The sequence below is a fragment of the Strix aluco genome, chromosome 5 (assembly GCF_031877795.1).
Source record: "Strix aluco isolate bStrAlu1 chromosome 5, bStrAlu1.hap1, whole genome shotgun sequence".
Lineage (NCBI taxonomy): Eukaryota > Metazoa > Chordata > Aves > Strigiformes > Strigidae > Strix > Strix aluco.
In genome coordinates, this window is record NC_133935.1 from 89,053,546 (window position 1) to 89,068,727 (window position 15,182).

At 52.7% G+C, this 15,182-nt stretch overlaps 1 protein-coding gene across 7 annotated transcripts in view; it reads right to left on the reverse strand.

Annotated features, from left to right (window-relative positions):
- SHANK3 (SH3 and multiple ankyrin repeat domains 3) overlaps window positions 1-15,182 on the reverse strand; it is a 350,787-nt gene that overhangs the window by 297,609 nt on the left and 37,996 nt on the right. For all 7 annotated transcript variants that reach the window (XM_074828192.1, XM_074828195.1, XM_074828198.1 and 4 more), the window contains exons 3-4: window positions 11,596-11,799; window positions 7,797-7,868 (exon numbers count right to left, since the gene is read on the reverse strand). In XM_074828192.1, coding sequence (XP_074684293.1) covers window positions 7,797-7,868; window positions 11,596-11,799 — 276 coding nt within the window. The remainder of the gene's footprint in view (window positions 1-7,796; window positions 7,869-11,595; window positions 11,800-15,182) is intronic.

A 15,182-nucleotide genomic window follows, 5' to 3' on the forward strand; every position in this document is an offset into this window, starting at 1 on the left:
CCCAGAGAGTGCTACGGTGCTACACCAATAGCCAGATCTGGGAAATAACAGAAATTGGATTAGGTAAAATAAGAGGAAATTGCTAATGGGGCATCCTGGTCACTATATGCTTGAAACCACTGCATCAAGATCCAGGGACTCTCTTCCTTAGAGGCCTCTCGCGCATCTTGCCTTTGCAGCCCCACAACAATTTGATCCTGGCTTTGATGCTTTCACTTAAGTAAGGTTTCAGTTACACTAAAGGTATCTCCCGTCTTAAAAATGCACCAGTTCAACTCGAGCTTGCAGCATGGCAGCTGACACAAATGTCTGTATTTACAAGCATTTATAAAAATGTATTTGTTAAGTGACTTCTGCCAATAGACAAGAATTGCAGCATGCTTTTTTCATTCAGAATCAGAAGCAAAACATTACTCAGCTTTTGAAATCAACTCAAACACTACGAATATGTCACAGCCATGTCCCTTGCTGGGCACTTTATATCCGATTTTCACAATGAAGCAAACGCTGGTATTTACACTCTTCCATGTCGGTTTTTCAGCTTATGCTGCAGAGGAAAGCCTTCCTATCTGATTGTTTTCCATTTAAATTTAGATAGAATATTTTCCTTATTATTTGGACTGATTCACTCAAAGCTGAAAGGAGACTTGAGAACTCAGAAAGTAGGGAAGCTTGTTCTCCTCCCCCAATCTATGAATAAAACCCTGGTGGGAAAGGAATGAGATCTCATTATTCTAAGAACTTGAGGGATTTGGGGCCAGGTTTTCAAATGTATTAAGGTGAGTAGACATGAAGAGAGAGAGCAAATGTCAGACTCCCACTGAAATCAAGGGGAGCTAAGCAGATGCCTAAACCGCTTAGGCAATTTTGAAATCTCACTAGATACTTGCTTATTTTCTGGCACTTAAATACCTTTGAGAATTTGTGATGAGAACCACTCATGCAAACCAAATCTCCCTTTGTTTAAAAGATCAGTCAGCTTTAAATACAAAAGATATGTACTTACAAATTCACTTTTCGTTTTCTGTGTCCAGTACCTTCAAGCAACATTTATTTAAGTTATAAAGACACAATTTAAAACGTTATTTTGCTTTAATTTTAATTGAATTTCAGCTTTCATCCAAATGCTGTTTGATACAAATCAAAAGAATAAAAAAATAATCAGAAGCTAGTAAAGGCATGGCATCCCATTTCCTATATGCAAAAAATAAAACCTAAATGTGTCTATATAAAGCTGTCTATATTTACATAAAGCTTAAACAAAACACTCATAACAGATCTTCCTGTGAGCAAAAGCACCATATTTCATGTGAAGATTATGGTGGTTTGCAAATCAGTCTGTTTGAATGGCTATAGTAACAAGAGAAGCAAGCTTTCTCTGGGGAGGAAAAACCCCCACGACCCAAGAAAAACTCCTGCAAATAAAAGTAAAGCTCAGAGTAAGACTCCACCTCGCTTTTCACAGGGTGTTTTCCCAGGTGACTTCACGCAAGCGGCGACAGACAGCACAGCCTGGGCAGGGGTCAGGGCCAGGGGCTGCAGGACGCCCCTGGCCCCCGCACCGGCACCAACGAGGGCTTTAAGGAAAGTGTGACAGAGCTGAGCTCCCACCTCCTGTTCCTCCCGCCTGCTACCTGCGAACCCTTTGAGAAGCAACCCCTGTCTTTGGGAACTTCTTTCCTGTGGGTAAGGCTGCGCTGCTCCCCGAGGAGGAGGATCCTCGCAAGGAGAGATGGGCACCAAGGCCTGGGTCTAGCCCTGACCCTTTGGGCCACTGCCCGAACCATGGCTCCAGTGCTTCAGCTCAGTTCACGTACCATTACCCAAAACACCCACTTCAGCAGGTGACTCCTGAGCTTGAGGCACTTTTCCTTGTTTACAAGAGTGAGAAGGAGGTTTGGGCCAGGAGAGCGCCTGGGGATGGGGCGCAGCTCCAGCCACCCAGCTGGCAGCCGCCGCGCCACAGCCCATTATCCTCCACTAGCACCAAACTGCAAGAAAAATCAACACCCTCCAGAAAAGAAAAGCTCATTGAGAGGAAACTGGTGCGAGGGAACAAGCTTCTCCCTCTTGAATCAAAATGAAAGAAAATAAATGAGATATTATTCTTGCAGAGAAATTATTCTGTCACTCGCTATTCACCGCGGGCTGTGTGCTGGGGGAAGCCAACTGCAGGCACCCGACTGGGGTGCTCTACAAGAGCAGAGAGACAACACACCCCCTTCACACCAAGCACATGCTGATGTTTCCAGCAATTTCAGTATCAAGGAAAGACTAATCTTTTCTCAGGGCCCCGTTTACTTCAAACAGCAGCCAGAATTAAGACAAACCATCCACTTGCCAGAGCGTGGCGGCTGCCGCAGGGTCACAGGCCCTGGAAGAAGCTGGAGAAGACCGACCTCCTCCCTTGCACCGGCTGTGTGACGAGCTCTCGCACAGGCCATCAGGCAGCAGCACGCAGACACTTCATCGATTCCCACAGAAACGGCAACTAATCGATTTCACGACACACCACGACAAGGTTTTAACCGCTGACTCGGAGGCTGGCTCAGAGCATCGCTACTGCTGCCCAGGGCACCCCGGCATGAGCAGGAGGGGGGCCAAGCCCTTGCGGAGGACCGGGGGCAGCCCCTGCCATCCTGCCCCCAGGACACCCCACTCTGCTCTCGGACACCCCCTCCTGCCCCAGGGACACCCCGCACACACACGGGATGCTGCCAGGGTGTATGGGCTTTGGCTGGCAGAGCTGCATTTCTTGGCAGTAGCTGGTATGGGGCTGCGGTTTGGATCTGTGCTGAAGTCAGGGGTGACACCACGGGGCTGTGTTAGCTGGGGCTCAGCAGCGCTCCACAGCACCGAGGGCTGTTCTGCTCCTTGCCCTGCCCCGCCAGCGAGCAGGTGGGGGGCACAGGGAGAGGGGAGGGGTCACAGCTGGGACAGCTGCCCCACTGACCCAAGGGGTGTCCCAGACCGTAGGACATCGTGCTCAGTGATAAACCCCGGGGAAGGAGCAGGAAGGGGGGACGTTTGGAGTGATGGCGTTTGTCCTCCCAGGTCACTGTGACAGTGATGGAGCCCCGCTGCCCTGGGGATGGATGATGGGAAGCAGCCAATGAACTCCTCGTTTTGCTTTGCGTGCGCACGCAGCTTCTGCTTTACGTTAAACTGTCCTTATCTCAACCCACCAGTTTTTTTGCTTTTACCCTTCTGTTTCTCTCCAAAGACACACTGAAATCCGGGTCGGTGTTACCAGAGAAGGATGGGGGGCCAGATGGGCTGCGGTCACCCAGGGCAGCCTTGGCATGCTCTCAGCCATTAGATCCTGCTGTCCTGCCCTTCCTTCGTTCGTTTGTCTGGGCAGAGAAGAAGTCAGAGACAAGCAAGAAGTCTCCTGCAGCAGAGAGGCAGGATGGGCCTCGTTTGTGCCCAGCTTTAACATGCCAGTTGACGAGGTCCGATGCGTTTCTTGCTGTAGAGGGGGGATGGCACTGACGGCAGTGCAAAACAGCAAACAAGACACCACCCTGTTCTCCATCCTCCGGTCTTGAATCCTTGTCCCAGCCTTGATCGCCTTCAGCCACTAGTAACACAAAACCCTCCTCCAGCCCGGGCAAGCGCCAGCCCTCCACCCCTCACACGCACCGGCACACGCGGTCGCGCCCGCACCCAGCTCCAGCGGCCCGTCTCTCCCCGAGGTCCTTCACAGCCTGCGCCGGCTCCTTTCTGCTGGGTCCTCCCGGCATGGCCGTGGCCATGGCATTCGCTCCCCTCACCCGGGTGCTCCTCAGGCAAGGACGTCCCCACGTCCCGCCGCTCCACAGGGCAGTGCCACCATCCGCTCCCTGCTAACCCCAACAGGAAAGGTGGTGACAGTCACACTGCGGACCTGCCGTGGGTGTTGTCCACCACGCTGACCCCTTCTTGTTGCTTTGTCACCCTCGGGCTGCCTGCGGCCCCTGCCTGCACCCACCCAGCCCACGCCAGGGCTGCGGCTCTTCTCTAAGTACAGTTTGCAGCTCCACAAGACCGTTGTCTGCGGCCAGCGCCTCTGGCTCTGCGCTAATGTCAGTCGTCTACAACAGTGATGGCACACATGCTCCTAATAATTACTTTAAGTGTGTTTTAAGTGTGTTGCTTCTTTCCCCTTCAGGGTGGTAATATCCCAAGTCTCTTGGCAGCACAATGTCCTTTGTGGATGTTTTGGTAAATGCCAAGATTTTTCTGCACAGATTTTCGTTTATAAGCACAATGGGATTGCCCTTTTCTAACACACACTTTTTGCACTCCCATTTCTAAATGGTCTACTGCAATTCAGTGGGAAAAATATCTATAAGAAATGTCACTGCCTGCAGGTCCCACGAGGCGCGAGGGACTGAGGCTGATTGATTGACTGATTTTACTGAGTCACTTTGTTATTGCTAGCAGTACAAGAGAACAGTTTCCCCACTTCTTCGAGCAAGTCCACTGGCACTCAAAAAAAGGAGTTATTTTTATTTTTCTTGTTTTTCATTTTAATGGCAATTAAGAATCAAGATCATTAAAAGATTCAAGTAGTATATCCTGACACTAAAAGTCAGACTCTAAACTCTGAACATTTTCATACTTTGCTCTCATTCAGATGAGACCATTAGTCACAGGCCTAAAGATTTCGCACATACACAGCCTCAGAAGCAGTCCTACCATCCTGTTAGACCTAAAGCTAATCCTTCACAGCCCTCTATATTACCACATCTGAGAAAAAAAACAGTATTTCACTGACCGAGTGCTGAGGCATCGTTACAAGTAACAGGGAAGCCTCAAGCGACCTGTAGGGTCTGACCACACCACAGAGGCATCACCTCTGTGCACCTGCCTACTTAGAAGAAAACACCAACCCCGAAACGCCCAGAGAGAAGCAGAAACCCCCGCAGCACCCACCCGACGCACAGCCCCAGCCTGCAGCAGTGGAGGAGCCGGCCGCTCCCCAGGTGGGCCCAGACACCTCCTCACTGCACGTTCGAGGCAGGAATGAACCCCACACCTGGTCCTGCCCCGCTGCCGCCCCGAGCACCCCTCCATGGGGTCAGTGGCACGGCGAGAGGCCTGTCCCCCGCAGCCCCGCGCCCGGCACAGCCACCACGGGCAGCAGCAGGCTCGTCTCCCGGGGCCTGCGGTCCTCAGCAGCTTGTGGGTTTTCTCTCATCTCAGGCAGCCGCCACCCCAGCGAGCAGCCCCCGTCCCGCTGCTCTCCGTCCCCCTCTCACCCTCAAGCCAGCTGCCGGGGGGCTGCACACGCATGCTCCGCTCTCACCCTCCCCAGCAGAGCAGCGTCCATCTGTGCCAGGCGGGTTAGTCAGGCAGGTGCCGGGGCTCAGCACCAGCATCGCTCCAACAAGTGCCTGGCACCAGCCTGTCTCCTGCTCACACCCCTCCTGTGCTACCCCCTGGCCGCCTCCCCCACACCGTACCCTGCACGAGCAGCCCTGGAGCAGCACCAGGGCTCCTCTTCAGCCCCCCCAGGCACCGCGGCCCACGGCGCCCACAGGCCCAGGAAAACACCAGCCAAAGGAAACGCTCATCAGCATCCCCTCGATGGAGCCAAAAGGGAGTGGAGATGCAGGATCTCACTCATATGCCGTATTTTATCAGCAAGGGATGGGTTAAAAATAGAAACATGAATGAAATCTGGTTTTTAAGTAGAAATTAAAGCATGGAGATTAAGTGAACATTTAATAAAGTGCATTTATGGCTACTACACACTTGTAGGGAAAATCCCCAGACGCTGCTGCTCGGGTCTCCCCGTGGCAGGCGCCTCCGGCCCTCCCTCCAGAGGCACGGCCTCTCCTGGGCCAGGCTCAGGGGGACTGTGATTCACGCTTCCTGGCGCCAGGAAGATGCTGAGAGCTTTCCAGATTTGCTGCCTGGATATTCTTACGCCACCAGACAGAAGCCTCATGACTTTAATCTTCGTGAGTCAAACCTGAACTCTAACAGCATTTTGTTTCTTTTTTCTGCAGCAAAACAGAGGACCTGCTTCTCCCCACAAAGAAGATTTTCACCCTTGGGGTAGGTCAAGCCCTTTGGGAGAAGGTTTTCATTGCTTCCACTTTACGTCTGTGGCTCCACCAAACTCAGCTCTTGCTGTTGTACCTGTTAACTGAAGATTTACATGCAGAGCAGAGGTGACCAGGAGCAGAGCAGACCCTGCAGACCCACAGCAGGAGCCATGCACGGGCTGCCAGGACGCCAAGGAGGAGGAGACCCAGCACGCTGCGGTCGCCCAGCCCTGGTCTCAGAGCCACCGGCTGTCGGGGAGAGCAGCCGAGCAGCTGAGCAGGGTCAAGGCCAACAACAGCACGTGTCACGTCAGCGGGCAAAAGGGAAACAGCCACGAGGCTGCACAGCCCTGGTCGGGAAGTGGGGAAACAGCCACGAGGCTGCACAGCCCTGGGCGGGAAGCGGTCGCTCTGCACGGGGGGGTTTCCGAGGAAGCTGGTGACACACAGCAACAATGGAGCTAGCAGGGAGCCCTGGGGCCCAGGCCAGTCCCACGCCCTTCCTAAACAAGAACCCCCAAAGCCTCTCAGCCTGGCCTTCCCCAGCACAGTGCCCTCCACGCACGGGCCATCCCCGTGAGCCTCTCCACGCCACCACTCCCTGCCCCGGCCCTTCCCCACAGACTCTCCCAGAAAATGAGTCTGATGGGGGCTCAGGTGTCCTCCTGCCACCCAGTAGTTCAAAGGCTGCCCAGCGCGTTACAGCCCCGCGCTGCCGGAGCAACCTCCCTCCTCCTGTCTCGTGGTTCCCACGTGCCGCTGGCCCTGACCTCCCAGGAACAAGTGAAGTCCCCACAGGGCCACATGCCATCTCAAGGCACAATTATCAGTAGCAGCAGAAATCTTCTCGTGGTTCCAGACCTCTCCACAATTATTGTTCTTAATTTCTTAGGCAAGAAGTGACACCACGGGACCACCGCAGCTGTCCAGGGAAGAGCAGTGCGAGAGGGCACCCGGCCAGCACGTGCCCAAGGCCCGGTGGCCATTTGTATCCCTGAGCCTCCGGCTGTGCCAGCTGGGGCATCCCTGGCCGCAGAGCCCGGTGGGTTTGGTGGGGCGTCTCTCCTTCCAGGAAACACCCATGTGCACAAAAGCACCACTCCTGCCACACTGTCCTCCAAACACCCAGACGGTCCGTTCAGTGCCTGCATCATTCATCCTGACACAAACCTTGATCGCTGCCCACGACATGTGGGGGCTGCAGCAGACCAAGAGCGCTTTCCACTTCACATGTGGATCCTGCCAGTGAAATCCTGACCCAAACACAGGGGTTAAAGCCAGAGACAAAGCAACGAGCCTGGTGCAAAGCGGAGGCGGAGGCGTGCTGCAGCCTCTCGATGGGGCAGGAAGGCCTGCTCCTCAATGTGCACCATTGTGCTCTCTGGGGTTTTAGTGACTCCTCCATGCCCAAGAATAAAGCTTTTCTTCAGCCGGCCCATCACGTGTCCCTCAGCCTCAGCACTCCCTGGGAAGCTGACCCCACGCGCTCCCTGCAAAGCCCAGTCCAACCACACACCTGCCCGCTAGCACACGCAAGTCATCCCTGTGTGGGCACCTCACCACAGCTCGACGGGGCCCTTCAGCTTACACCCCCACCTGAACCACCCCGGGCTTTGGCACGTGCCGTCCAATCCTCTGAAGTGCTCTGCAAGCAGGAAAGGTGGAAACGCCCCAAACCCTGGTACCCTCCCTGTGACAGGCCACCACCAGTGCTGAACATGCTTCCAGGGCTTTGAGGCAGCCAGCTAGACTCAGCCTTACCTTTGTATGGAGCTTGGCAAACTGCTTGTCATCCAGCAAAGTCTGGGTGTACACACGCCTTTTGTACCGGAACTGCAAGAGGGAAGAATGTCAGATATGAGAAGAACAAACCCCACTCAGCATCAAACCGCTCTCGAGCAGCTCCAGTAAACGTCAGCTTGCATGAAGACATTCAGTCTAGGCCTGAAAACAGCACCAGACACAGAATACACTGTTCTCCTTCACACTTTGCTCTAATAGTTAATTGCTTTCCTCACTAAAGAAAATCTGACCAGTTTGTCACATGGATCTGTCTGCTTTGAGCTTCCAGATGGTGTGGGCTTTGTTCTGCTTCTTCCCAATTAATTAGGGATCTCTCTAACAACAGAATGGTTTTCCCCAGGACGGTTCTTACACAGGTGGTCTAGAGCCGACTTCCCTGTAAGCAGGCTGAGCTCTACACCTCTCACTGAGGGATCTTCGCGTCTGTTCCCAGACCATTTCTGCTGCTCTTCCCTGTGCCATGCCTCTTTCCAATGTCCTTTCAACTACACCCACATGCTGCTCCAACACCAACCACTTCCATGCCAACCACTCCTAAAACCAACTCACTACTTGTCAGGGCACATGATGTGCCACAGCATCATGCTGGAAATTGCTTTAAGGCTTCTTGACCAAAAGGCTCACAAATTTTCTTTGGAAACTTTGTTTTCCACAGTGAGAGTCCCTCCTTTGCAAGCAATCCTTGTCCCTGTATGTTTGTGATTTGGCTGACTTAGAGCGTACTTTGATGGGACCCCACTTACCAAACGACCTGTGCAGCGCAGTCGACATTGTTATATTCTCTGCCCAACTTTGTGTAATCAGACTTTATCAGCAGTGATTTTCCATTGACACCCAGATCCCTGGGGTAACCACATCAAGCTTGACATTGGTCCCTAAGAAACCCCACTAGAAATGCATCTCTGCAGTGCTGGTGGCAGTGACACTGCTTTGTATCATCAATTAGCTAGCCAGTGGCACTTGTCCTACTGATGTTTTATAGTGCTAATCCTGAACTTGAATATCATGTAGAACAAAATCAAGTACCCCCAAGTGGCTGCTACCTTTGTATAGTTATCTTTATCAAGCAGAATTACAGTGTCCTTAAAGAAAGAAATTGGATTTGTTTGACTAGATCTTTTTTCAATGCATGAATTGTATTCTGAGATTTTGAATTGCTATGAACTTAATCCTCCATCAACATTTCATTATTTCAGCTGGAACTGACACCAGGTTATCTTTGGACTGCAGTTACTAAGCTCATCCCACTTACTTTTCAATACTGGGAAAATATTAGCACTTTTCAGTCTATCACAAACTTGTACTACTGGGCAAATGTTTTCTTACACAGCTGGGATTTTTTTTTAGTCATTCCAAGGTAAAAATTGTCTTGCCCACTGATTTACAGACATTGGTCCTTTGCAGACGCTGCCAGTGCCAGGGGTCTCTGCGCACCCCTACGCAGTCCTGCACGCACCCTTCATCAGCTCCTCTCCAGGCCCAGCACCGTGTTAGAGAGTCACAGCGAACGAGCTCTGGCCCCAGCCTCCGGTGCCAGCCCTGGGCAGGGCTCGGGCTGAGCGGGGCAGCGCCGCTCTGCAGCCGCGGGCTCTCGGCTCCCTGCGCCGGCCCGGGTGGGCTCACCCACTGCTGCTGCCCCAGCGTCCGGCCCAGGAGAAGGTCGCACCAGGGCTCCCGCCTGCCCCCCGCTGCGCTGCCCCCCACTGCGTGGGCAGGGGCCAGGGCAGAGCATCAGCAGGGCAGGTCTGAGAGAGGGAAGCCAGCTCCGCCGGCTGCGATGCAGGAGCGGTGCTCACCGCCACCCAAGTGCGAGGCAAAAACTTCATCGGAGAAGAGCTGAGCTGTACAACACGAGACAGCTGCTCAGAACTGAGCAGCCAAACTTCTGAAGAAGTGACTGAAGTGGGCTGTTGACCCTGAGCGAGTCACATCCCCACGGTTTTGCTCCAAGAGCTCACCCGCGGAACAGGCTCGCGCGGGGAGGACACAGAGGCACAAGAATTTCCAGATCTCCAGACCTACAGAGTGCATGAACTGAATGTGAGATGATTAATAACGGTGAGAACACAACGGTCTGTTTGGCATGCAAACAAGACAACTACCTCATTAAGAAGGACACAATAAGCTTCTGACAGCAGATAACCACCAGTAAGAGCACAGGGGATACAGGCGGTACCCCCAGACGCGCGGGGGGGCAGCAGGATCCCAGCCGTGGGGCGAGTGGACCCCGCTGGGCGCTGCCTGGCCACCAGCACACACGCCGCAGCTGCTGGGTCATCCCGATAAAGGAGCCTGGAGTATCTACAGCTCTCCCCGGCACAGAACAGAGCCACCATCCCACCTCTCCAGGGAGCTACTGCAGATACCTGCTTTTTAATGTAATTTTTCTGACAATATGCACAGAGCCCTCATTTATCTGATTACCTGCATATGCAGTCCTGAGGGCTAATTTATCTTTTGTGTTCAAGAAACCTCAGTGGTATCAGCATAGGATTATGTCTTGTAAATAGATTCTGGATTTTTTGGTTTTTCAATAGGATTCTCCAGCGCTCAGCTGCCATTCTTACCAAGTTATGAAGAATCAAAATGACACACAACAAATATCCATGTCAAGTTTGCATTTAGATGTGCGTGATAAGACATTAAGTGTGGACATTATGCTAAATTATACAAAAACAAAGCATTAAAGCCTGACATTAAGAAATTTACTACCTCATAGGTTTATTTGCAAGCACTCTTAATGTTGTTCCAAATGTTTTTGTCTACATTAAATGTTAGTTTGCTACAAAATTGTGCTGCACTTTCTTTCCAAATTAGTCAGGATTAGTTATAATAACAGCATTCACGTTTGCATTTATAAGAGCTCGTGCAGCTTGAACATGTAATGCTTTCCAAACAGACTTTGTGGGTAAAATATAGCAGAAGATCCCTAAGTTTGTAAGTCCACATGCAGGTAACTGGAGTCCTGTTACGGCCAGTGGGGATGTCCCCAGTGACAGTCAGCGGAGCCCAGGAAATGCTGCAGGTCACCTTAGAATAAAAACCTACATGCGATCACCTGAATCCCAGTCCAAGGAAAAACCTATACTGAATGTAAATACAGAGTTCATTCAGTTAATTTCTGCTCTAGTTAATTTTCTGGAGCAGAAGATAGTATAGATTATCCTCCGTGCTCATCACATGAATGAGGTCCATTCAGGGACAGTCATTTTGCTGTCAAAGCACACAGTTGCGTTCTAGTCTCTACAGTGACTGTAAATTAAATAAAATATCAAATTCAAGTCCTTCAGCCTCATATTCAAAGATCTCCCTATGATTTTCCCCCTGTACGTATGAGACCGGCTTTCCTGCTGTTACTGCCATTTCCCATGACAGTTATGCGCCACTAGAAAAGAAGAAATTTCGATCAACAGGGTCAGAAAACAGGGAAGTTGTTTCACGGGGCTGACAGATGTTCTGGAGCTCTTGAGCAGAGTCACGAGCAACTAAAACTCAGAGGCATTTGCCTCAGCTTTCCCTCAATGAATTCTCCATGAGTAAACATACACCCACACAAATTTCTATGCTTTCACTCCTGCAAGGGAAATGGGGAAAAAAAGGGGAGGGGGACAGGGGACATTAATATCTGTGGTGCCTACAGAGACTACAGTGGAAGGGATCGTAGAAGTCCTGCATACTTATGTACATATCTATCTATCCATCTATATACATATATATAGATATTCACACATTTTGAAAAAAAAAAGAAGACAGCTACCTCCAAGTATGGGACGGGAGTGTCTGGGTTCAGGGGGTACTCCCTCAGCAGGCGTTCCTCATCCAGAAACTTCCCAGCCCTGCCGTTGAAGGCTGGCTGGAAGAGTCCATAGTTCAGAACATCCTTCAGGCTGTGGTTCAAAATGCAGAGGATGCGCTGCTTGGAAACCCACACGGGAACGTCCGGATTCAGCCGTAGACACTTCTGTGGAGAGACACAGAGGGCAGTTAGAGCCGAGCGTCACCAAGGCCCTGTACCCCAGAGCTGCACCCAGGAACAGCCACAGTAAGAACAAGGAGAAGGATAAAATGGGAAAGCCACAATCTTTGCCATGTCAGTGGATTATGGGAAAGGGAAAAAAAAGAGTTAGAGAAGGATGAGACTTAGCAGGTCCCCCCTTATGCACTTTGTGGGGTTCAGGGCAGACTCAAACACTGCATGTTATAACATGCTATAAAATATGAGAAGCATCAAAGAATATCTTATGGCCTAATAACAGTTTAATAGCAAAGCTTCATTAAAAATCCCCAATAGTGTGTAAAGACCCTACTGACTTCTCCACCACAGATCTCATAGGTGTGAGACAAAGGAGGGACACACGGCAGCAACTTGAGCCCTGCCAGGAGCCGGAGGCATCCGGCGAGGTCTCCACAGCAGGAAGAGGGGAGCCGAGCCCTCTGCCGCCCCGCAGGGAAAGTCACACTTCCCCATCCCACCCTGCCACCGCAGCGGGTTTCCCGGGTACCACAAGCAGTTTCCCTCCCTCCTCAGGACCCAGGACATCAAATATTTATAGCCCATCACCTTCAGGCTGTATTTCCCACAGCTGTGGCTCCCGGCTGGCTGTGGGGCCAGGGCTGCGGTGCTGACAGTGCAGGCCAGTGGTGGGGACCCACCTGGGCCAGCGCCCGCCAAGTGGCACAGCCCGGCACAGGTGCACGGCACCGGCACGGATCCCCTCCACCACGGTGCTGCAGCCGCGGGCTCTTGCAGGTGAAGGAAAGTGAGAGGAGGCCGCGCTGGCGGCACGAGAGGTCGGTCTCGCAACAGCCTCTCCTGGTCAGCAGCCACCGTTTCCCCTCCCAGGTCCCTGGTTTTGCATTTTGGCCCTCAGCTCTCCCTCCTTCCCATCACTTTGTTTTCCCCCTTGTTTGTTTCTCCTCCCCCTCCACACTTTCCACAGCATTCAGTCCTGTTCCAGCGCTTCATTTCAGGGCACAGCCTGTCAGCCCTGTGATTTTCGTGCTGGAAGACAAAGTGAACAACCACCCTCGCTGCCTCTGCAGGGCTCCCCCAGCAGCTGCTGCTTTCCCAGGCCGAGTCCTGCTCCGCTCATCACACAGAGGCCCACCCTCATTACTCCCCTAGACCCCGCCATCACCCGTACCAGGGGAGGCCGGAGGTGCGGGCTGTGTCCAGGGCACAGGTGCAGCATGGATCCACACGGCGGCACGAGCACGCTTTGTCCGTGATGGTGTTGAAGAGTTGAGGCCTGAACACAGACACCGGTTTGGATTTCCAGACGGACTGACCCGACCCCACCTTCTCCCCATGCTCAGCCGTGGGTGCAGCGGCTGCGGCGGCCCCACAAGCGCCAGAGCTCCTGCCACCACCGCACTGGGAGAAGGACACTCACCCCAGGCACCAAAGCAACCGCACGTCCTCACTCACTCCTTCAGCCCCACTTACAACTTCAAAATTTCACCCCAGGGCCCGTTTTGGTCCTTTGTCCCCCGAACAGCATCTTTTTGGTCCTGTGAATTAAACATGCACTGTTTTGAAAAACTTAAACAGCCTTGCCCAGAGAGAAGCTATGACCCTGGCAGGGCACAGGGCAGAAGCCAGCCTGCCCGCCTGCTCACCGCCACTGGGAACGCCACCGCGTGAGGCACAAAGCCACCGAGCTGATGTTACAGCTCATTTTTCTCAGGCATGGATAACTTGCACTTGGCAGCGTGTGCTTGTCCTGCAAACAGAGGTCAGCGTTATCTATTTCATCGCTGACTGCATTAGCGAGCCAGCACCCTTATCAGCTACGGCTTGTCCTGCTGCAGGGACTAAGGAAGAGGCACCTGGCTGCTGGTGTGAGAAATCAGGAGTTCAAAACCTTTGAGAAACACCAGCTCTGTTCTCTTTCAGTCCTCAAAGAGAAGCAGAATATGCATCATTCTTTCAGGGACCTATAAATAAAAAATAAACGTCATCTATACCTTCCTACTTTAGCCTCTAGGACTCTTCCTCACTGTCAAATTCTGTTGTTCAGTATTAAAATATAGAGCTAATGGGAAAAAAGCACTGACAGGCAGATGCACACGTGCACAAGTGCAAGTGCTGGCTGAAGGAAGATCCTGGCATAAAATCCACTGAATTTTATACCAAACTTTATACTGCAGAAACATACTCTAGGGAGCATTAACATTTCATATTTAAGAGAGAAAACAACTTACACCCCGCAGAGTGTCTCTTTCTGTCGTTAACCCGCATCAGAAATCAGAAGGAAGAAAATGCCCACTTCAGCTGTGAGGTCAAAACGCTGCACAGCACTTTGTGGGCACAATCCAGCTACTTCAATGTCTCTTACGACTCTGTTTCTCCAAACACCGCTGCATGTATTAATGACTTTCTCATATCAGAGATCCTGCAACGAAACTTGCTTACTCCGCTCCATGATGCAGCACAGCCACTCCGGGAGCCACCCAAAGGCACGAAGCTAATCCCACAGCCCCTGCCTGAAGGGCAGTGAGGAACATCTCTGCGGGGATTGGCAGGAGAAAGCTGCCCTGCGCGTGGGGGGACGGGGCTCGCTTTGCTCCAGGAGCCCCAGCAGCCGGGGCTCCTCCGCTTCCCGTCTGACAGAGGGGCATGTGGCTCCCCCCAGCCTCCCGCACAGCCGGGACAGCCCCGCAGCTCCCGCACCTGCACCGGGCAGCGCAGGGCTGGGCCGCCCGACCTGCCAATGCCGAGCTGGGCACTGAGCCTGTCCCCCTCAGAAAGAGGGGCCGAGCTTGGCAGCGTGGGCCCTGCCACTGCCGCGCGGGGAGATCCAGCCTGGAGACAGCACAGTCGCTCACACAGGTGCGAGCAGCTTCCGACCCCGAGGTCTGGACACTCAGGTCAACATTAATTCTAGAAGGAACCAAACTGCCTTGCACAGTCCCCAACCTGCAGGGGAACGAAAGGTCTCTGCCCCCCTCAAAACCGAGAGGCTCAGTGCTGCTCGGGGTGTCAGTCCCCAGAAGACCCAGGAGGGACCCCGGGGAGCCGAAGGAGCCCCCTCAGCGCCCGTCCGTGTGCCAGGGGCCAGCACAGCCCCGCAGAGCCCCCACCCTGCAGCCGGGGCAGGTCCCACCACTGGGGCAGACTCGGGGGAGGGCAGCGTGCAAGCAGCTCTCGGCACAAGTTGCTCACTCTGTTGTGCAGTTACAAGCGATAATTTCTTCCATACAATTATAAGCTCTGATCACAACAGACAAAGCCTTAGGAAGAACTCCTGAAAGAAAACGGTACAGCTTCTCAACTTTTAGACAGCATGGATGACTCCTTCCCGAAGGAAGAAAGAGCTCAGAGCTTCAGATTCAATCCTCAGC